This window comes from Xenopus laevis, chromosome 4S (assembly GCF_017654675.1).
Source record: "Xenopus laevis strain J_2021 chromosome 4S, Xenopus_laevis_v10.1, whole genome shotgun sequence".
NCBI classification, from domain to species: Eukaryota; Metazoa; Chordata; class Amphibia; order Anura; family Pipidae; genus Xenopus; species Xenopus laevis.
The window spans coordinates 10,337,162-10,360,242 of record NC_054378.1 but is presented as its reverse complement, the minus strand read 5'-3'; the positions used below and the strand labels follow the sequence as shown (position 1 = coordinate 10,360,242).

Genomic DNA, 23,081 nt, shown 5'->3' with positions numbered 1-23,081 from the left:
TACTATTGATTATTTTTTGGATAATTAATTTTATTGCTGGGCCCCCGGAGAGAGATAATGAGCTGCAGAGGGCAAAAGAAAATGAGGGAAAGTTCCTGGCGCTGCAGAGGGAGAATGAGAAAGCTTTGGAAACGTGGAGGAATCGGGTAGAATTAAATAGCGGTGCCAGTCTTTTTTTTCTCTTATTCACCTTGGCTAAACATGGGCACCATAGTAATGGTTTGTTACTACCAACTCCTCCTTAAATAGTGACTCTGCCAAACCAGGACGTTTTTGCTTCGTTCACAAAAAGGCTATGATGTAACTAATGGTCATAAAGGAACAGTAACAGTGTTTTAAAAGGGATGAATATATAATGTAGTATTGCCCTATAAGTACTACTATAGTTTATGTAAACAAGCTGCTGTGTAGCCATGGGGGCAGCCATTCAAGCACAGGATACACAGTAGATAACAGATAAGTACTACTATAGTTTATATAAACAAGCTGCTGTGTAGCCATGGGGGCAGCCATTCAAGCACAGGATACACAGTAGATAACAGATAAGTACTACTATAGTTTATATAAACAAGCTGCTGTGTAGCCATGGGGGCAGCCATTCAAGCACAGGATACACAGTAGATAACAGATAAGTACTACTATAGTTTATATAAACAAGCTGCTGTGTAGCCATGGGGGCAGCTTGTTTATATAAACTATAGTAGTACTTACCTGTTATCTACCGTGTATCCTGTACCTTTTCTCCGGAAACAGTCAAATTTTCTGATGAAACCCCCCCCCCTGATAACTGCAATTTGAGAGAGGCGTCTCTCCCATTGACTTATACAGGACCTCGACAGGTCTGAGATGGTGACGTTTCAGATTTGGGTGTTGCAACATCGGGGTATAAAAAATCTCGAAAGATTTTCCTCTAAGAATTTGACCTTTCTAGTTTGTACCATTCGGATATTAATAAATAACCCCCTTAATGTATGAAGATCCATATTATGGAAAGAGCCCTTATCTGGAAAACCCCAGGTCCCGAGCATTCTGCAGTACAGGTCCCTTACCTGAACTCTTTAGGGTAGAGACACGCTCAGATACGGGGAGATTAATCGCCTGGCGATAAAACGCCTCTTCTCTGGGCGACTAATATCCCCGAACTGCCTCCCCCCGACTAGAATCAAAATCGCTGGCCCCAAGGGAATGTCTGCACCCTCTAGTAACCCATAGCAACCAATAAGCTTTACTAGACTGGTCTCCAGAAGCAAATATGGGATTGGTTACTAGACTGGAGCAAAGACCGTAGCCATCGTTTTTATAACCCCTTAAAGGAGAATTCGACCCTAATGTTAAAAAATCCCTACCCTACATAGGGGCAAATGCCCCAACTTCTTACTTACCCCTTGGGCAGAATCAGGCATCGCGGAGCTCACGGGCTCCATCTTCAGTTGCTTTGGTAATCGCCGGAATGAGACCAGCGCTTCGCCAATTATTGTGAGTTTAGGCGTATGAACAGTTGTCGCGAAACAGAAAATTGCTCCAACTGCGCATGTGCCACCACGCCGGTCTTATTCCGAAGATGGTCGCCGTGAAATTCAATGTCTGAATCTGCACCAAGGGGCAAGTAAAGAGTTAGGGGCATTTGCCCGGGGGAGCAGCTAGGCTGAGGGGGAGGAGGGTCTATGTAGGGTAGGGTGGTAGTTTTTTTTTTTTGTATAATTAAGGGTTTGGTTATCCTTTAAAGGAGAACTAAACCCTAAAAACAAATATGGCTAAAAATGCCATGTTTTATATAGTGAACTTATTGCACGAGGCTAAAGTTTCAGCTTGTCAATAGCAGCAATGATCCAGGACTTCAAACTTGTCACAGGGGGTCACCATCTTGGAAAGTGTCTGTGACACTCACATGCTCAGTGGGCTCTGATTGGCTGTTGAGAAGCTAAGCTTAGGGCTCGTCACTAATTATCCAGCAGAAAATGAGCTTCCCTGGCTGTAATATAAGCTGATGCTACAGGTTTGCTGATTATTCAATTCTGATGCTAATTGCACTGGTTTCTGTGCTGCCATATAGTAATTATCTGTATTAATGACTAATCAGCCTTATATTGTGACATTTCTATTCTATGTGTACTGTATATTGTGAGTGGCTCCCTAAGCTCAGTAAGTGACAGCAGCACAGAGCATGTGCAGTGAATCAGCAGAAAAGAAGATGGGGAGCTACTGGGGCATCTTTGGAGACACAGATCTTTACTGCTAAAGGGCTGTGTGCCTTGGGTTGATACAGAAGCACAAAACTTCTTTAGTTAGGCTTTAGTTCTCCTTTAATTTATTTTGGTGGCAATTCATCAGGGAGTATTATGGGCTCATATTTTACATAGGGATGGTTTGAATCCACTATATTGGATTCGGCCGAACCCTTGACGAAAGATTTGGCCGAATACCGAACCGAATTTGCATATGCAAATTAGGGGTGGGAAGGGGAAAACGTTTACTTCCTTTTTTTGTGACAAAACGTACGATTTCCCTGCCCCTAATTTGCATATGCAAATTAGGATCCGGATTGGGTCGAATACGAATCCTGCTGAAAAAGGCCGAATCTGGATTCGGCGCGTCCCTAATTGTACATTATTTACATGATACAAACCTTTCGGTAAACGCACATTTTAAAATCCAAGTGTTAAATAAAAACAAACAAAACTTATATTTTTTTTTTGGTTTAATATCAGATGGTATAGAAACAATTTCCTTCCGATGTAAAGTTGAACTGCAAAAAGGGCTCGTCTGACACAACTGGATCCAGAGGAGGTAAAACTGATGGATTTTATAAAGCGTCCCAGAAACGGTTCTTTTCCCCCCGGATTAAAAAAAAAAAACAATAATATTTTTCAAGCGTCGGAAATACTGTAGAGGCTGTTCTTCACTTTGTTTAAGTTCAGCTTCCAAGTGTTCAGAATGTCGTATAATTGCTGCCACTGCTGCTTCCCAAACGTTCTGTGTGTGCTGTGACTAAAGAAAACAAATATATACAGTATATATATATATATATACACGTGTTAATAAATATGGCCCCTTTATTATGGAGAAGTCCAAATCAGATTTGCGGTATGTCTGCCATGTCTTCCTACAATAATCTTGTAGCCCTTCCTAATCTCCTATACAGGTAGGGGACCAGTTATCCAGAATGTTTGGGACTTGGGGATTTCCAGAGAATGGATCTTTCTGAAATTTGGATCTTCATACTTTAAGGGGCAGATTTATCAAGGGTCTAAATGAAAATTCTAATTTTCGAATTTTTTATTGTCAAAACTGTCAAATTCGACTAGGGATTTATTCAAATTCGATTCGAGTTTTTTAAATTAGATTTTCGCACTGCAGCCCTTTAAGAACTCGAATTAGACTATTCGCCACCTAAAACCTGCCGAATTGCTGTTTAAGGGCTCTTACACACGGGCGGTTCTTCCTGCGCTTCCTTCCGTTCAGCCGCAGGGGAGCGCAGGAGTAGACGCACTCAATTATTGTGAAGGGGGCTGGACTCACACAGACGCATGTAAGCGCCAAATGCAGATTGGGACGCATCATGTTGCATTTCACCTGCGTTTGGCGCTTCCATGTGTCTGTGTGAGTCCAGCCCCCTTCACAATAATTGAGTGTGTTCTAGCCGGCGGGGAGGCAGATCAGGGAGATTATTCGCCCTGAAGAAGAGTAGATTTGTCGCTGGGCGACTAATCTCCCCGAATCTCTGCCCTTAAGGTATGAAGATCTAAATTACGGAAAGATCCATTATCAGGAAAACTCCAGGTCCAAAGCATCCTGGATAACATTATATCCCCGAACTGCCTCCTGCCGGCTAGAATCTAAATGGCCAGCAGGATGGACTGGGATCGATTCGTTTTCCGAAGTTGCCTCGCTAGGAAACATCGGGCGACTTCGGAAAACAAAGCGCTCTGGGGGACATCCCGCCGGCGACTTAGATCCTAGCCGACGGGGAGGCAGTATGGGGAGATTAGTTGCCCCGAAGAAGAGTCGATTTGTCACCCGGCGACTAATCTCCCCAAATCTCCACGTGTCTCTGCCCGGAGGCAACTTCGGAAAACGAAGCGAGTCCATCCCGCTGGCGATTTAGATCCCAGCCGGCGGGAGACAGTTCGGGGAGATTAGTCGCCCCAATGAAGAGGAGATTAGTCGCTGGGTGATAAATCTCCCCAAATCTGAGTGTGTGTCTCTGCCCTTAAGGTATGAAGATCTAAATTACAGAAAGATCCATTATCAGGAAAACCTCAGGTCCCGAGCATTCTGGATAACAGGTCCCACATCTGTAAAACTGAGAGATTCTATGGCAACTGAGGGGCACAGGATAATCCCTGAGAGAGAATCCCTCATTGGTTAAATCCCTCCCCGGCGGTTATTGCAGGCACACAGCTAATTAACATTCAAGCCATTACTGAGCCCATTAAGTGAAATGTGCTGGAAAATAGGAGACTTTCATTAAATCAGCTAATCACATTCAGGCCTGGGCTTTAATAAAATTATGATAAATGGGCAGCATTTAACTACAGGCAGAGGACAGGAACAGGCCTCACTTCTGAACATATTAAACCCATACGATTACGTGAAATAATTAAAACCCGGTAAATTGTTTTGCTTGCGGAGAAAAAAAAAAGGCTTTTACCTGACGACAACCTTCTTCTGCGTCTGGTCGATCTTGCAGTAAACCATCTTGGTTTTAACAGCTGCACGAGAGAAATAAATCTATGAGCTTTTCCAGGTTATGACTTTGAAAAGGAAAGGGTTACAGTAGTATTACTATAAATCAGTTATGCACAAACCGGTTATCCAGAAAGATCTGAGATACGGAAAGGCCGTCTCCCATAGACCTTTTTATTAAAAATGATTTCGCTTTTCTCTGTAATAATAAAACAGTGGCTTGTACTTGATCCCAACTAAGAGATAATTAATCCTATTGGAGGCAAAACCAGCCTATTGGGTTTATTTTCCCTTCCCATCCCTAATTTGCATATTCAAATTAGGGTTCAGATTCGGTTCATATTCAGCCAAATCTTTCATAAAAGATTCAGGGGTTCAGCCAAATCCAAAATTTTGGATTTGGTGCATCCCTAATATCTAAATCTATCGATCCATATCTAAATCTACATCTATCTATATCTAATAGGGATGCATTGAACCCAGGATTGGGTTCGGGATTCAGCGAAATCCTTCTGGCCGAACGGAATCCGAATCCTAATTGGCACATGTAAATTAGGGGTGGGGAGGGAAATCGCACGACTTTTATTGTCCCAAAAACAAGGAAATAAAAGAGTTTTCCCCTTCCCACCCCTAATTTACATGTGCCAATTAGGATTCGGATTCCGAATCCTAATTGGATTCGGGCCAAACCCCCGAATCCTTTGTGAAAGATTCGACTGTATACCGAACCGAATCCTAATTTGCACATGCAAATTAGGGATGGGAAGGGGAAAACATTTTTTACTTCCCTCCCCACCCCTAATTTGCATGTATCAATTAGGATTCAGATTCAGTTCGGTATTCAGCCTAATCCTTCGTGAAGGATTCAGGGGGTTCGGTGCATCCCTAATATTTAAATTTTTCTAAATCTATCTAGATCTATCTATCCATATCTAAACAAGGTAAATATGTAATATATTTAAGCTGAACAACTACGTCAAAGTCATCCCATATCTGGCCAGTCCTACGCTTAATTTTCATCTGATTCATTAAGAATTCTATTGCTTCATTATACATTTTACACAGGGACTAAGTTTTACCTGCAACTTACTCGCTGCTCTCAAAGTAAAACTCCCAAACTTGGCTGCCCTTTTATTAGACACCAGTGGGATCACCTGACTATAGCTGGGAGGGACTAATACAGACCAGGGATGACTGTGACGTAGTTGGCCAGTGTAAATATATTGCAATATATGGACAAACAATCCCTGTTTTGTTTAAAGGGTAAGGCATTTTTTAGAAGCAGTATGCACAAAATGTCTCAATGTCCTTAATCTATTGATAATGAGTGCAGAGGACCTCGGGTGTGTATGTATGTGTGTGGATATATATATATATATATATGTGTGTGTTCATGATGTGTTGGAAATGCACCAATGGAGAGACACAAGAGAGAGAATGACTTGCCATCTATAATGAACGCTTCCACCTCATCAGCTCCCATCTGCAGCTCCTGCTGGATCGTATCAAATGAGATTTCCTTGTTGTCCACGGCCATTCCCATAAAGGTAAGGAGCCTCATCTTCTCCATGTTTTGCTCGTGAGACAGACCTGCAATAGAGGTTTAACCCTCCGATTGGTTAAATTGCAATTGCCAGCGGGTTTATTTCATTTACAATATTAAATCCTGAACTGTATTTATTAACTATGTATAAAGAAGTAAAATAAATGTGTTTCCCATAGGCACTGGTGTTCTGCTGTCCCTTTATATACTTTCCCCAGTGTGGGGTCAGTACAGCCAACACATACAACAGCCTTGTATAACACAATACAAGTAAATAAAGGTTGTGTTTTTGCTTTAGTCTCTCTTTAATTTAAACCTACAATGAAAGGTGGCAAAAGGCAGAGTTATTCATTAAAGGGTTTGTTCATCTTTAAATTAACTGCTAGTATGATGTAGAGAGGGATATTCTGAGAATTTGCAACTGGTTTTCATTTTTTTTTGTATTTTTGTTTTTACTTATTTAGCTTTTTATTCAGCAGCTCTCCAGTTTGCAATTTCAGGAATCTGGTTGCTAGGGTCCAAATTCCCCTAACAACCATGCATTGCTTTGAATAAGAGACTGGAATATAAATAGGAGAGGCCTGAATAGAAAGACGAGTAATAAAAAGCAGCAATAACGATACGTTTGTATCTTACAGAACATTTGTCAGTGACCCCCATTTGAAAGCTGGAAAGCGTCAGAAGAAGAAGGCGAATCATTTAAAAACTATAAATGATTAAAGGACCAGTAACATCAAATTTAATAAAAAAAAAAATTAATATACCACAAAAAAAACCACCAAGACAAATTAAAGGACAAGTAAACCTTAAAAATAACTGCATATAAAATTGATGAAGGCGCTATTCTAAGCACTTTTGCAATTTACATTTATTATTTTTTCTTTTTAAATCCAAGGATATTAAGGGATACATGTGCTGTTAATGTGAATGAATTTTGTTACAACAGCGCCACCTGCTGGTCATTTCCCACCAGTCTGACCACCAAGTAGTCAAGGAAGTTGTCAGGAGAAAGAAAGAGGCTGCTCTGATGTTCTTCTGCTTAGGAAAGATGTGAGAAAGGTTTTTAATTTTATTCCTAAGCAGAAGAACATCAGAGCAGCCTCTTTCTTTCTCCTGACAACTTCCTTGACTACTTGGTGGTCAGACTGGTGGGAAAATGACCAGCAGGTGGCGCTGTTGTAACAAAATTCATTCATATTAACAGCACATGTATCCCTTAATATCCTGGAATTTAAAAGGAAAAAATAATGAATGCAAATTGCAAAAGTGCTTAGAATAGCCCCTTCATCAATTTTACATTCACTTATTTTTAAGGTTTACTTATCCTTTAAACTTTAAAATGGCACAGCCTTTATTAAGAAATAACTTACCGAAACTCCATTTGCACTTCAGAAAAGGCAATCCATCGTGCGACGCTCAATTTCTCCTCCCTGCCTTCCTTATAGGAGATAGCCAGGTAGGAGAAATCAAGCGCCGCACGATGGATCGTCGCCGTGTCGCCTTTTCTGAAAAAGGAGCGCAAGCGGCGTTTCGGTAAGTTAATTCTTAATAAAGGCTGTGCCATTTTAAAGTTTAATTTGTCTTGGTTTTTTTTTTCGTGGTATACTAATGATTTTTTTTTATGTTACTGGTCGTTGAAGTTGCTTAGAATGGGTAATTTACTTAAAAATTAACTTAAAGGTGAACCACCCCTTTAATTCAGCCTCTATTACTGATCATAGATTCGCTGTAGAATGTGAATTAAAAGATACATTCAGAAACACCCATCCTCTTCATTCAACGTCCAGTGCAAATGCCTTGCATAAAGCAATACGTTAATTAGCAGTAATTGTAATGAGCCTTCATTAACCCGCACGACTTCACTTTCTGAAACCGTGGCCATAACTCAAGCCAATGAGGTGCATCGACCACGTGGCCTCATAAGTAAACAATCAAAATCAATTAGCGCACATTAAGCCAATTAATAAAAAGAAGCTGATGAACTTCCTGCTGGGGCGGTGAGATTCGCGCATGGAGTTACATGTGAGGGCGTTATTGTTGACAATGGTGAAAAGAAGGAGGAAAAACAAAAAACCCCAAATCAATATATAGTGTGTTTTTTTTTTGCCTATTATTAATTTATCTTAATCTCATTTTTGAAGGTGCAAACTTTTGCTGGAAATGTAAAAATATACGGATCCTGCAGAGGACTCGGATTTGACCTGTAAAGCAGCATAAAAGGCTGGACTTTAATTTAATAAGTTTTTGCTCAGCTCGGCCATCAGGAGCTTATTGCGGAATTAAAGGGACGCATCATTTAACATGTCTGCCATTGGCTGTGACCCCCCCAAAACCCCCGGCTGAAGGGGGCAGGGAAAAAAAAAAAAAAAGCAATATAGAAAATGTAATTTTAATGCAAGCAATAGCTGATGGACCTCTGCTCCTTTGAAACAGTCAATTACACATGAATGGGGGAGTGTCGGAGAGTTAATGACGACTCCCTTTTACCTTCGTGTGTAAATAACCGAGCTGCTGACATTAACATTCCATCACACACATCCCGAGCCAGGCAGTGAATGAATGGGAAAGAGTCGGACAGGGCCCTAGTTCCACTCTCTATGGGCATTATGGGGCAGATTTATCAAAAGCAGAGTATTTTAATTAAAAAAAAAAAGTCTACCCAAATTAGATTGGAGTTTATTTATTATTAATAAATCATGATTTAATCGGATCGGGGAGAAACACGGGAAAAAAATCGAGTGAAAAGCCTAATCTTACTTTTTTTGTGTACAAGTTTTTTCCCCTGAATCATTGACTTCTTCCAGGTTTTTTCCCCCGGAAAGTAGGGATGCACTGAATCCAGGATTCGGTTTGGGATTCATCCTTTTTCAGCAGGATTTGTTCAAATCATTGTGCTCTGCCAAACTGAATCCGAATTTGCATATGCGGGGATTGAAATCGTGTGACTTTTTGTCACAAGGCGAGGAAGTAAAAAGTGTTTTCCCCCTACCAGCCCCTAATTTGTATATGCAAAATAGGATTCAGATTCGGTTCGGTATTCGGCCGAATCTTTCGCTTTTCAGCCAAATCTGAAATAGTGGATTCGGTGCATCCCTACCGAAAAGCCTGAATTTTTTGGATTTCTGCCCGAAAAGTCTAAATAGTCAGATTTTCAGACTAATTCCAGCGCAAACCACAAAAACTTCCAAATAGGATAAGGAGCTCTCCCATTGACATATAGAGCCTCGGTAGGTCTGAGATGCCAGATTTTCGGATTCAGACTTTTTTTCCATCCTCGGGGTATAATTAATTACAAAAATATGAGTTCTTTTTCCTCTAAAAAATTCAGATTTTGTAGTTAAAAAAAAAAAAAAAAATGCGAGTTATTTTGAATTCGGACTAGGGATGCACTGAATCAACTATTTTGGATTCGGGTGAACTCCCGAATACTTTGTGAAAGATTAGACCGAATAGGGAACCAAATCGTAATTTGCATATGCTAATTAGGGGCGGGAAAGGGAAAACATTTTTACTCCCTTGTTTTGTGACAAAAAGTCAAGCGATTTCCCTCCGCACCCCTAATTTGCATATGCAAATTAAGATTCAGTTTGGCCGGAATGATTCGGCTTTTCCCGACCCGCACCTGCCCGCCCTCCCACCACCCGCACCAGCCTTCATTTTATAGACCCACACCGACTGGCCAAGGACATTACAAAAGTGGCGGGGTGAGAGGCTCGCGTCTATAAAAGTTCCACCCGGAAGTCGGAAGCCGGTATTTGGAAGGTTGCGGGCGGGGAGAACAGTCAGAAGAGCTCAACCCACACCCGCCTGCAACCCGGAAAGGAGGGGGTGAAAGTGTCGGTCAAACCCTACGGACCCACGGGTCACTAAGCTGCAGTATTTCTGGTCAGGTGATCTCTGAGGCAGCACACAGACCATCACAAAATGGTGGCTCAAGGCAAGAGATGTAAAAGGGCAATATTTACTTAAATATATATTCCAGTTCGATAATATTCTTTAATATGTCACTTCATTTGATATAAACTGCTTAAATATTAATTTTGGGGGTGAAGTTTTCCTTTAATAAATAACCCCTATGTGTAATGTTAAACACTGCAGGCAATCCTTCGGCCGAACCGAATTTGCATATTCAAATTATGGGCGGGGAGGGAAATTGAGCGACTATTTGTCACAAAACAAGGAAGTAAAAATGTTTTCCCCTTCCCACCCCTAATTTGCATATGAAAATTAGGATTTGGGTTCGGTATTCGGCCAAATCTTTTGCGAAGAATTCGGTGGTTCAGCCGACAAAAATAATCACCGTTTTTTTTATGAATGTATTTAAGTGGCCCATATAGGCTTAGACTCAAATCACCCGAGAGGCACTTGTAGCAGAAACAGCCCCGTGTGCCTCGTTATAGAATCAGAGAGGGAATTTTACGTAGAATTGGAGCATTCGTCTTACCCAGTGAGTCAATGAAATCTTTGTTGTTCTGGTAAAACTTGACGTAGGATGACAGCTTGGCACTGACAAATATGGTCAAAAGCTTACGGGATAAACACAAATAAAGGGTTAAATTATTTCAAATGCCTAAATGAACACGGTGCCTTTTAAATAAATAAAAGAAAATTCATCTCAAGGTACAGGTATGGGATCAGTTATCCAGAAAGTTCCAAATTACAGGAAGGCCGTCTCCCATAGACTCCATTTTAATCAAACAATTTAAAATTTTAAATGATTTCCTTTTTCTGTGTAATAATAAAACAGTAGCTTGTACTTGATCCAAACTAAGATACAATTAATCTTTATTGGAAGCAAAACCAGCCTATTGGCTTTATTTTATGTTTTCATGATTTTTTTTTTTTAGCAGGTTGGAGGTCCAAATTATGGAAAGAACCCCAGGTTCCAAGCATTCCGGATAACAGGTTCAATACCTGTACCATACAAATTGCTCATTAGCATAGAACTACAGAAAATAAAATATTGCATTTCGGGTGGACTACTTACGTCATGAATCAGTTCTCCTTCCAGAAATTTGACAGGCTTTAAAGCAAGAAGGTGATCAAGTAAGAAAGCTTTGGGATCTTTTAGCGCCCTCACGATGCACCTAAAGCAAATAAGAAATCATCAGTCACTGTATTTTCCTAAATTGAGGTCAAGGCCTCAAAAGAGATACTGACACCAGACACTGAACTATTTTTACATTTATCATAACATGGTCTTTGCATTTTTTTTTATAATTTTGCCATAAAAGTATTTTCCCCAACGCTTTTACATTACCTATCAGATCCACAATATTCCTCTATGAGGGGGCTGTCATTTTTGTGCAACAGTAGTCCGTTAACATTAGAAACTGACAGATTGAGAAGGGACAGTCAGGCTGACAAAACAGCCAGGTTTAGGTTAAAGTAACAATTACTGACAAAAGCAGACCCATCAGCAAAAAAAGGTCAACACGACCTGTAGGTAACTTTTAATGAATCATATTTTGAAAAGTAGTATTTTTTATTGTCGGTATCACTTTAATGTTCCCAGCAGAGCTAATCGATACCTTCTACAGTTGGATGGACAAGAGTCCCTAGAGACATTCATGGAGAAATACTGTACTGAAACACAGTAGGTGCCACGGCTCCACTAATGCTTGTCCATGAAATAGATGTGATGTCTCCTGTAATGATACTGTGGGGGCTTTCTGTCCTATCTGCTGCTAGTCCCCCCAGTGAGGCCTTTGAGAGTCCCCCCCCAGTGAGGCCTTTGAGAGTCCCCCCCCAGTGAGGCCTTTGAGAGTCCCCCCCCAGTGAGGCCTTTGAGAGTCCCCCCCCAGTGAGGCCTTTGAGAGTCCCCCCCCAGTGAGGCCTTTGAGAGACCCCCCCAGTGAGGCCTTTGAGAGTCCCCCCCCCAGTGAGGCCTTTGAGAGTCTCCCCCCAGTGAGGCCTTTGAGAGTCTCCCCCCAGTGAGGCCTTTGAGAGTCTCCCCCCCAGTGAGGCCTTTGAGAGTCCCCCCCCCCCCCAGTGAGGCCTTTGAGAGTCCCCCCCCAGTGAGGCCTTTGAGAGTACCCCCCCCCCCCAGTGAGGCCTTTGAGAGTCCCCCCCCCCAGTGAGGCCTTTGAGAGTCCCCCCCACCCAGTGAGGCCTTTGAGAGTCGTCCCCCCAGTGAGGCCTTTGAGAGTCGTCCCCCCAGTGAGGCCTTTGAGAGTCGTCCCCCCAGTGAGGCCCTTGAGAGTCGTCCCCCCAGTGAGGCCCTGAGAGTCCCCCAGTGAGGCCCTGAGAGTCCCCCAGTGAGGCCCTGAGAGTCCCCCAGTGAGGCCCTGAGAGTCCCCCAGTGAGGCCCTGAGAGTCCCCCAGTGAGGCCCTGAGAGTCCCCCAGTGAGGCCCTGAGAGTCCCCCAGTGAGGCCCTGAGAGTCCCCCAGTGAGGCCCTGAGAGTCCCCCAGTGAGGCCCTGAGAGTCCCCCAGTGAGGCCCTGAGAGTCCCCCAGTGAGGCCCTGAGAGTCCCCCAGTGAGGCCCTGAGAGTCCCCCAGTGAGGCCTTGGTGTTAAAGATACAGGGACCAAACAAACATGTTTTTAGTTGCAGCTATTGCTTGATTTCATGACATCTACATCTGCTGTATAAATACACCAGGCACAGCATTACTACTTCAATCAAAACCATCAACAAGTGTCATAATCCCTTGGGTGAAGCTTTGCACACACAGATATAGATATATAGGTGCCTGTGAGAACTCTGCCATATATAATTTGGCCAAATCATGTCCCATCTACCTACAGAGGCAAAAGGAAAGGTTACAGCCATTACTTGTGAGCGTCCAGGCGAGCCTGTGAAGCATTATCATCTGTGTAACTCCCCAGCAGCTCCACCATCACCTTCGCTGCTTCATCACTGTAAAGAAAAACAAAAAAAAAAAAGTCATTAAATTCAAACAAATGAGAATATAAAATTTGTTATAGGTGATCTGTGTAGCCACAAGCAGTTCATTAGAGCATGCCATTATTGGAGGAACTTTTTCCATGGAACCGCTCATCTCTATTTCATAGGGATCCACAGCAAACATTTTCAGTCCTAGTTAGAGAAATGATTCCACTGGAACAGACCCAAAAAGCTGACCTTGTTCATGTCGATGCATAATATTATTTTAAATAATAAATATCAAAATGCCTATTTATGCCCTGGAAATCCCTCATTAAATCATTTCCATTTTCAGCCAGAGATTAAAAGCAAACAAAAAGCACCCAGCAGTTTGAAGCGCATGTTGATTTAGAGGGTGATTTCGGATATGCAGCTGCTACACTATGCAGGATCCTTGGGCAGAGCCAATTCACCCGTCAGACATCGTTTGCCAGATTTAACCAGTGAACGGAGAATGGTATCTACTGATGAAAGTGCAACTGTCAATTTAGGATTTAGTAAAGACCATTAAAACTGGTCTTTAATAAATCAGCTGGTTTTTGCCCAATTTGGGACTGAGATGATGCAATGGTTAGACCCGAGGTCCAATTTGTCACGTTTGGCTTCCCAAAACTCAGAACCGACAACATGGTTCCAGTCAGGGCTTAAAGGAAAACTATACCCCTCGAACAATGTAGGTCTCTATAAAAAGATATTGCATAAAACAGCTCATATATAAAACCCTGCTTCATGTAAATAAACCATTTTCATAATAATGTACTTTTTTAGTAGTATGTGCCATTGGGTAATCATAAATAGAAAATTGCCAATTTAAAAAAATAAGGGCCACCCCCTGGGATTGTACGATTAACAGTGCACACATACAGACCATACATGTTAGGTCACATGAAACAATTGACAGTTGTCTTTAGCTTCCACACTTCTTCCTGTTACAGTTCGAGCTGCAGTATTTCTGGTCAGCTGATCTGAGGCAGCACAGAGACCATTACAAAATGGTGGTTCAAGGCAAGAGATGTAAAAGGGCAAGATTTACTTAAATATATTCCAGTTTGGTAAGATTCTTTATGGTCACTTAATATGATATAAACTGTTGCTTAAATATTTATTTTGAGGGAAGTTTTCCTTTCAGCTTTTGCATATAAATGTGGCCATACTCTATTAGATGCGCTTGTTTGGCGAGGTCGCCAAACGAGCGGATCTTAACTAGATGTGCCCACTAATGGCTGGGCGATATCGGGTGAATCCGAAGGTTCGGCCCTGGGGATTACAATGCTGAGAATGGGTGCCGACGGGTCATAGGACTGCATCTACTTATCGATATCGTCCTTGAAAAAAAATCAAACTTGACTGATTGATATCTGACCGATTTTTGGCCTGATATCGATCGGGAGGACCCGTCGGGAGCTCACATGGGCAGATAAGCTGCCAAATCAGTCTAAAAGACCGATATCGGCATCTTTAATCTGCCGTGCGTGGCCAACTTTACAGCCACCTTTCTCTTCAGAAGAAGCTCTCAAGGCAAGAGTTCTGGGCAGACAAGGGAACAGCAACATGTGCCTGGAAGGACGGGGAAAGTAAGCGTAGTCGTGGGACATCGCGAAACGATTGAATCATAATGCATCCGAAATCGCGGGACCGCATAAATGCACAGATCCGACGGGAATCTTTAACCTGCCCGATCGAGATCTGGCCGACTTTCGGATGGCCCCACACACGGGCCAATAAGCTGCCGACTGTGTGTCAGCAACTTTTATTGGCCCGTGTATGGGGGCCTTTATACAGATCTCCAATAGATATCTGACAAGATATTGGGCAGAATACCCCTACACACAAAACAATAAGCTGAAGGATCCAGATTGTAAGATTTTATCAGCCCGCGTATGGCCAAACTACCACCAAGAGAACAAAACTCTTATTTGTTGTTTTCATTGCAACACTTCTATTAATAGCATTTCTGTAGTCCCTCATCTCTTGTCCGACGTCTGAATATTGTGATCAGTGGAGCTTAAAGGAGAACTAAACCCTAAAAATTAATATGGCTAAAAATGCAATCTTTTATAAACTGAATTTAATGCACGAGGCTAAAGTTTGAGCTTGTCAATAGCAGCAATGATCCAGGACTTCAAACTTGTCACAGGGGGTCACCATCTTGGAAAGTGTCTGTGACACTCACATGCTCAGTGGGCTCTGATTGGCTGTTGAGAAGCTAAGCTTAGGGCTCGTCACTAATTATCCAGCAGAAAATGAGCTTCCCTGGCTGTAATATAAGCTGATGCTACAGGTTTGCTGATTATTAAATTCTGATGCTAATTGCACTGGTTTCTGTGCTGCCATGTAGTAATTATGTGTATTAATTACTAATCAGCCTTATATTGTGACATTTCTATTCTATGTGTACTGTATATTGTGAGTGGGTCCCTAAGCTCAGTAAGTGACAGCAGCACAGAGCATGTGCAGTGAATCAGCAGAAAAGAAGATGGGGAGCTACTGGGGCATCTTTGGAGACACAGATCTTTACTGCTAAAGGGCTGTGGTTGCCTTGGGCTGGTACAGAAGCACAAAATATAATGTACAACATTTCTAGCTACTTCTTTAATTCTCCATTAAAAAAAAAAATTCAAATGGGGGCTATTTCAAATGTTTTTCTGCAATGGCATTTGTAGCTTTGTGGATAGGGGGACAATACGCTCACTATGCAGGTACATTTTCTTTGTAAGCAACTTGAAAATAAAACTTGCAAGTCGTGATTACTTTATAGAATGGATATAAATCACGATTACATGATCTGATTAAACAAGTATTTTTTGTTAAATGTGAGGCTCAGTAAACATTTTATTAACATTTTTTAATGGCACTTTTTTCCCCTGATGTTATTGGGGCAGTGTACAAGCAGCACAGCAATTCAAATGAAATGTGTGTGTGTTCCACTATAAGAATCCTCTGTGCTTTCAGCAATTAAAAATCCAAATTATGGAGCAGCCAACACACCTTTTCTTGCAGTCGACAAGAGCTTCATACAGAAGCCTGAGCACAACGTGTTTCTTCTCTGTGCTGAGGTTCCAGTCGGAAATCCATTTGCGAACCTTAAATAGAACAAATGACATTGGAAGTAATGACTGTCGACCAGAGTCAGGGAAACAGGTCTCTATTTCCATGCAGAAGCGCAGCACAGGACAGCACAAAAGAACAACTATCAAAGCATCTATAATAATCTGCAATTAGCATTTACGGGTCACCTATTTCAAAGCCAACATGTGGCTACATAGCTGGCAATGAAGTGCAGAAAGGAACCTACCTGGTCAAGATCTGTGGGAATGTAGACGATGCCTCCGCAGGTGGCTGCAACTTTTATAAGGGCGCAGTATACGGTGTATCTAGCCGGGATACTTTTATCCATTCCGTGGAAGAGATTGCTCAGCCTAAAAGCAAACCAATAATCTATCACAATGAAGATACAAACATACAAACAATGACAGTACAGTTATTGGACCTATTAGCCAGAATGGCTCAGAAACCTGGGGTTTTCCGGATAACGGATCTTTCCATAATTTAGATCTTCATACCATAAGTCTACAAGATAATCATTTAAACATTAAATAAACCCAATCGGCTGGTTTTGCTTCCAATAAGGATTAATTATATATTAGTTGGGATCAAGTACCAGCTACCGTTTTATTATTATAACAGAGACAAATTAAAATCATTTTTAAAATTTTGGATTATTTGGAGTCTATGGGAGACAGCCCTTCTGTAATTCAGAGCTTTCTGGAAAACAGGTTTCCGGATAATGGATTCCATACCTGTGACAGTACAAACAGACACTGCTTTTAATACCACTAAAAATGTTTAAATATATGGAGAAGCAGTAGGGATGCACTGAATTCCCTACTTCGGATTCAGCTGAACCCCCGAATCCTTCGCAAAAGATTAGGCAAAATATGGAACCCTAATTTGCATATGCAAATTAGGAGTGGGAAGGGGGAAACATTTTTTACTTCCTTGATTTGTGACAAAAAGTAATGCAAATGCAAATTAGGATTCGGTTCGGCCGGGAGGGTCGACTCCTGCTGAAAAAGGCTGAATCCTGGCCGAATTCCGAACCAAATCCTGGATTCGGTGCAGCCCTAGTTTTGAGCAACAGTTTCTTTCATTCGGCCAAAAATGGGATGGAGTTCCCCTTTTAACAACAAACACAGAACTTACAGCTGCAGCCTTAATGATGGCCGTTCCCCTTCCCGGGACTTGACCAGCTTTTCGCACAGGCTTTCGATTAATGCCTCCTGCTTATCCGTCTCCAGAATAAGGACGAGAGAGACCACGCTATTCATACTGCTTTCCACATCTAGGAACAAGAACAATTTCATTACAATATGACAGTAGTACATATATTGCTATAATAATGAGAAGCAGCCAGTTAGCTGCAGCGTACAAACTTATGCTTGTAGATATACAGGTCTATATTCTTTGTGAATATTTCTTGCATAGATTATAGGTTGCCATAATGGGTGTGAAGTAATTGATTTATCCAGGTTTAAGGGAGTGAAATAGGGTGTTACCATGTGGAATGGATATATAAAATTTTATTGAATGGGTAACCCAGTAATATGCATACAATTATTCAGGTATATAATGGATATGACCTATAATAGCCACACCTGCTCTGATGAAGCACCCAATGGCACAAAACGCATGAGGAGGGAGTGGCGAACATGAGGTATGAAGACAGGGGTGAGATATGAAATTATGATATGAAATTATTTACCACTATTGTAATTCAATTGCTTTGGTGAATTTGCACAAATAAGTGAGTTACTGTGCATTTCTGTCTATGATTATTTGCTTAGTGCCTTATGGACCCAGGCATGGTGCTCACTTATAGATAGCATATTTCCATTCATTTATATAAATTCATTTGTTTGTAGATCTCTACCCAGCACTCACTTCTCAATCAGGGTGTCAAAAGGGCATCATTAAAGGGGTAGTTTTTAGTATGTGATAGGGCTGAGATCTGGAGTGGGTAAGGCACCCGCAGAATACCCACAAAGTGGCTGGGTTTTGGGTATGAAGTAGGGATGCACAGAGCCCACTATTTCGGATTCGGCCGAATTCCTGAATCGTTGGTGAAAGATTTGGTTGAATACTGAACCTGAATACTAACTTGCATATGCAAATTAGGGGCAGGAAAAAGTGGAAAAACAAACCTCTTTTGTGATGAAAAGTCACGCGATTTCCCTACCTGCTCCTAATTTACATATTCAAATTAGGATTCCGATTCAGTTAGGCCAGGCAAATGGATTCGGCCAAATCACGGATTCGGTGCATCCCTAGTATGAAGTCCCTGATTCACCAACCGGGAAGGTGGTCCGTGGGTACCCACCCTTGATATCTGGCTAAACCTCCCACCAATTTTTTTACTTGGTTGATCTGGAATGACATCACTTCTGGGTTGGATGGTAAGTTAACAGACTGCAGATAGTTTTGGATAGTGGGTGTGAGTAGGGGGCTTGGCAGGTGCAGGTCTGCCGAACCAGACTATTATATGGTGACCTATTCTTAGCAACTTTTCAATGGGCCTATATTTGTAGTTTCTGAATAATTATACCTTCCTCTTCTGCCTCTTTCCAGCGATCCTATGGTGGTCACTGACCCCAGGCACCCCCCAAAAACTAGGACTAGTTTTTTTTTTTTATTACTTACATTTCCATTCAGTCCTTCTCCTGGTTGCTAGGGTACATGTGTATTGGGGTCAGAAACCCATGTCTCAATAAAGGCATTTTAAACAAAGTAATCTATGGCTGGTGCTGACATCTGTAAATTGTGAGGGTACTTTTAACCACAGCAACCAAAAAGCTGTTAAAATTCCAAACTGCAGAGCTTCTAAACAAAACTTCTACAGTTTAAAGACCCCACAAAATCAGAAGATCGCCGTCTACATTATACTAAAAGCTAATTTAGGTAGACTTATCCCCTTTAAAGGAGAAGGAAAGGCTAAAATTAAAAACTAAGTAAGCTTTATCAGAAAGGTCTATATAAATACACCAGCAAACCCTCAAAGTAATATTGCTCTGAGTCCTCTGTCAAAAGCAACACCACATTTCTTTCCTTCTATTGTGTACTCATGGGCTTCTGTATCAGACTTCCTGTTTTCAGCTTAAACCTACAGGGCTAGGGCTTGAGCATGCTCAGTTTGCTCCTCTCTCACTGCTGTAATTTGATCTCAGATCTATGAATGAGCAAGGAGAGACTCAGGCAGGAAGTGATGTCACACCAAGCTAATATGGTAGCTGCTATCCTAAACAAACAGAGAGCTTCTAGAGCTGTTTACTAGGTATGGTAAAGCATTCTGCATAATAAATATAGTATTTTAGCTTGCACTATTGTGGCTAATCTATTGGCAATAAACTGCTTCAGTTGCTTTCTCTCTCATTTAACTCTATAATCAACACAACTCCTTTAACTCTATAATCAACACATTAGAGGCTCATTATCAGTCTGTACGTGTTCCAGGGATCCGGCCTTTTGTACCTGCATAACCCAGTAAAACTATAATAAATAACAGTGTGCTGACATTTGCCGTAAGGGCTTAAACAAGCTCCTATATTAGCCTCCTACACCCGCCTCACAGAGTAATTTATTACAGAGAATTTCTTACTCTCGGTGCAATATATCTCAATGCTGAGCACCTGTGGGGTTTTGCTCGTCTCCAAATACAGACCTTTATCATCATCTTTTAAACAGACATCGCAGGCTTCGATGATCTGGGCCAAGTCAATGTGAAGCCCCCCTTCTGAATTCTCCTCCGAGATCTCTGCTCCTTTAGACTTCAGGTAGGCCCGCAGCTCAGCTGCCTGCAGAGAAAACCCAGTAGGACAGTGTTGTTATTGAGTGGAATAAACACTGGTAACATATGGAGGGAGGTGTGGGGCGAGTCTTGTCTAAAAGCTGCAACATGGCAGTTCCTTATCTGTATGGAGCAGGCAACAAAGAAAAGCAGACTCCTTCTGTTGCAAACCTTTATTATACAGTGCTGAAATATTCCCCAGCGCTTTACAGAGCTTAGAAATCATTCCCATCAGTCCTCTGTCCCTGTAGAGCTTACAATCCAAGGTCCCCATCACATTCACATTTATCAGGAGCCATTTAACCTGCCTATAGATTTTTGGAGTATGGGAGGAAACTTTTAGTATGTTATATAGAATGGCTAATTCTAATCAACTTTTCAATTGGTCTTCATTATGTATTGTTTTTGAATTATTTGCCTTCTTCTGACTCTTTCCAGCTTTCAAATGGGGGTCACTGACCCCATCTAAAAACCAAATGCTCTGTTAGGCTTCACATAGTTATTTCTACTTTTTATTACTTGTCTTTCTATTCAGGCCCTCTCCTATTCATATTCCAGTCTCTTATTCAAATCAGTGCATGGTTGCTAGGGTAATTTGGACCCTAGTAGCCAGATGGCTGAAACTGCAAACTGGAGAGCTGCTGAATAAAAAGCCAAATAATAAATGAAAACCAATTACAAATTATCTCAGAATATCACGCTCTACATCATACTAACAGTCAACTCAAAGGTGAACAACACCTTTAGGGCCCTTACTCACGGTGACTGTCAATGTGGCTGTACTCACACTAGGGATGCACCGAATCCAGGTTCGAGATTTTTCAGCAGGATTCGGATTTTACCGAATCCTTCTGCCTTGCTGAACCGAATCCTAATTTGCATATGCAAATTAGGGGCGGGAGGGAAATTGCATGACTTTTTGTCACAAAACAAGGAAGTAAAAAATGTTTTCCCCCTTCCCACCCCTAATTTGCTTATGCAAATTAGGGTTCGGATTCGGTCCGGTATTCAGCCGAATCTTTCACGAAGGATTCTGGTGTGCGGCCGAATCCAAAAAAGTGGATTCGGTGCATCCCTAACTCACACAGACGCATGTAAGCGCCAAACGCAGGTAAAATGCAACAGCCTCATTGAAAAAAATTCAGAGCATCTACTCCTAACAACTATTTGTTTTCAGATCAGCAGAAATAACGACTTTTTCCCAATTATTTTCCATTTTCTGTGTGTCAACGTTTTTCTAATATTGAAGTGTAAAGTGTGATTTTTCACCTTCTAAAGCAGCTCTGGGAGGGGGGGTCGTCGACCCTGTTAACTGCTCTAAATTGCTACATTTAGTTGATACATTTCTTATCTTTGTCCCTGCTGAGCAGAATCTCTGGGTTTCATTACAGGCAGCTGTTACAATTGATACAATAGTTGCTAATACTCCAGAGATGCTGCCGAGTCTGCACCTGAATTACTGAGCTGCCAGACTCAAACACCAGAGACAAGAACATTCAACTTTAAACTGGGATTTTGGAAAAACAGTAAAAAATAAATAATGGAAAGTAAAAAATACAAATAAATAAAGTCTTTATTTCTGGGGAACAATCTGAAAAAACTGTTTGGAAGGTGAACAACCCATTCTAGCATTTTCTGGTGACTTTCCTCAATTTCAGACAATTGTGGGTGCAAACATCTGCAGGCCACCAAAATGTCTAGAGGTTGATCTGTTTTATCAATATTTATTGAAATTGCATTTGTTTTAGGCCATATTGGGTGCCTATACCCCCCGGTGACAGTCGAATGTTTACCATTTTTGGAAAAGGCATTATTTCACATATATATTTATTAGGGGTGTGCTGAATCCACTATTTGTGATTCGGCCGAATCCTTGGTGAATCGGCCAAATACCGAATTGAATCCTAATTTGTATATGCAAATAAGGATTCGATTCCTTGTGGCCGGCCAGGAAAGGAAAAAGTGGAAAAAAAGTTTGTGACAAAGTGACATGATTACCCTACCGACCTCTAATTTACATATGCAAATTAGGAGTCGGATCCAGTTTGGCCAGGCACAAATATTCGCCCGAATCGTTCTTAAGAAGGCTGAATCCTGCCCAAATCCGGAACCGAATCCTGGATTTGGTGCATCCCTAATATTTGTCTCTCTCGGTTAGTTTTGGGCTGGTTTCGTAGACGACTTTTGGCTGGTTTTGACAATGACACCTGGCAACCCTAGTTGAGCAGCAGAAGAGCCACAAGTGAGGCCTAAAACCGAATATACAAGTGTTGTGCTTCAGTCTTTACCTCTAACTACTTCCCCCAAAGAAGGAAGGAACAGGGAGCCCTGGGAACTCTGCGTGAGGAGAAATGAAACGTGTGAAGAAGCTTTAGCAGCTGTTGCACTGCGTCTCCCAACACTTACAGCCATTCCCCCGTGGGATGCTGGGAAATGTAGTTTTACAGACAGGTAATAGCATGAAAAGGCACTGAGTTCACCTACTCCAGGGCCCAGCGAGTAAAGCTCACAGCAGGGCGCGCTCCCAGCACCACAAGTAGCGAGACAACCGCAACGTTCCCCCTCGCAACATTAGATCCAAGCTGTCGTACCTGATCCTCCTCGGTAACATCAATAAACGCCGGGACACTCATTGCGGCGGCACGTTGTCACAAACACACGCCGCAGCTACACCGGAAAAAGAAGGAAGAGAGGAGCCGGCGAGCACTTCCGGGTCAGGCGAATTTCCGGTGACGTCAGGAAAGGGACGCCGCGGCTGCTAGACACGTGACACGGCAGCCAAGGATTTTTCTCTGATGGTGGACGCATGGTTAAAAAAAGTAGCCGCCATTTTATTGGTGGGCTTGCCTGAGTTGAAGGCGCTTGTCTGTCCCAAAAACATGAACCTTTGTGAAACATGATGGTTTATGTTTTGTACCTGCCTAGAATTGTTGCATTGTGTATTAAAGTTTATAAGCAGGTTTTCAGTTGGTCTTTTTTTTTTAATATAGGGTTTTTTTGTAACATTTGCCTTTATCTTATGACTCTATCCAGCTTTTATACCGGGGTCACTGACCCCATCTAAAAACAGATTCTGGTAAGGCTACACATTTATTGTTATTGTTACTTTTTATTACTCTTCTTT

The 23,081-nt window shown here is 41.8% G+C and overlaps 1 protein-coding gene across 1 annotated transcript; it reads right to left on the bottom strand.

Annotated features, from left to right (window-relative positions):
* Nucleotides 1-2,685: 2,685 nt before the first annotated feature.
* eif3m.S (eukaryotic translation initiation factor 3 subunit M S homeolog) lies at nucleotides 2,686-22,625 on the bottom strand. Its single transcript, NM_001086592.1, is given in 11 exon segments — nucleotides 2,686-2,988; nucleotides 4,652-4,712; nucleotides 6,133-6,276; nucleotides 10,674-10,755; nucleotides 11,217-11,316; nucleotides 13,006-13,089; nucleotides 16,105-16,199; nucleotides 16,412-16,535; nucleotides 17,320-17,458; nucleotides 19,832-19,964; nucleotides 22,549-22,625. Coding segments are annotated over 11 exon segments (1,125 nt in total). The 5' UTR covers nucleotides 22,591-22,625; the 3' UTR covers nucleotides 2,686-2,867.
* Between the last annotated feature and the right edge of the window lie 456 nt (nucleotides 22,626-23,081).